This window comes from Sinocyclocheilus grahami, unplaced genomic scaffold, assembly GCF_001515645.1.
Source record: "Sinocyclocheilus grahami isolate Dianchi unplaced genomic scaffold, SAMN03320097.WGS_v1.1 scaffold58041.1, whole genome shotgun sequence".
In the NCBI taxonomy this organism is placed as follows: Eukaryota; Metazoa; Chordata; class Actinopteri; order Cypriniformes; family Cyprinidae; genus Sinocyclocheilus; species Sinocyclocheilus grahami.
This window is the reverse complement of record NW_015527130.1, coordinates 1-848: the sequence shown is the minus strand read 5'-3', so window position 1 is coordinate 848 and position 848 is coordinate 1. Positions and strand designations below refer to the sequence as shown.

At 39.6% G+C, this 848-nt stretch overlaps 1 protein-coding gene across 1 annotated transcript; it reads right to left on the bottom strand.

Moving 5' to 3' along the window:
* Positions 1–75: 75 nt before the first annotated feature.
* Positions 76–842, bottom strand: LOC107580974 (aldehyde dehydrogenase family 9 member A1-A-like; the record flags this gene model as incomplete). The annotated part of the gene is made up of 3 exons (XM_016266578.1): positions 788–842; positions 298–427; positions 76–210 (listed from the first exon to the last, which is right to left on the bottom strand). Coding segments are annotated over exons 1-3 (310 nt in total), but the record flags the coding sequence as incomplete, so codon positions are not given.
* Between the last annotated feature and the right edge of the window lie 6 nt (positions 843–848).

Below are 848 nucleotides of genomic sequence, written 5' to 3'. Positions count from 1 at the left end.
GGGGGGGGACAAGAAAAGTATGGAGCAACAAAAGCCGGCCACAAATTACAGATATATAAAGCAATCTTCTCATACCACAGGCCATAGCTGGGGCTGACTTCCAGGCAGCTATCTGGAATGGGTAGTTCCAAGCTCCAATGCCAACACACACTCCCAGTGGCTCCCTTCTAGTATAAGCAAAAGATCCTCCTGGAAGCTGTATATGCTGGCCTGAGTATAGAAAGACCATTCTTAGATATGAAAAAAAATGTGAGAACAGCCACCTTGTCAAGTTGATTAACCAGTATTCAAGCCTACCTGACAAAGTGGGGGCAATGCCAGCATAGTACTCAATACACTGCCAAGCAACATCAATATCCACCTGAGCCTCAGTGATTGATTTGCCATTGTTGGCCACTTCTGCTCTCGCAATTTCATCTCTGCGCTCCTACATTCAAGAATAGAAGTTTGCTAATTGGTAAAATCAAACTAATAATCAACATTATGACATAATTTCCCTGCAGAATCATAGGTAATGTAGTTTTACACCAGAAATGTTGCTGTTGATCATTATTTAAAATATAAGTTCAATATATATATATAATCAATAAACAAACTTGGAGTGTACAGTAGGTCTGTTTTAAAGGTGTGCTAGTTATCATTAAATACAATTGCCCATGTGATAAATGAATAGGATTTTTCTTTTTGGAATGTTGCACTCTATTGACTACCGTGTTCATTGGATCATCTTTAGAAGCAATGCTATACATTACATGCATTTACCCTGCTATACATTACATGCATTTACCCTAATAATTCTGGCGGCCTCCAGCATGATCCGGGCCCTCTCCATTCCTGATAATTTGCTC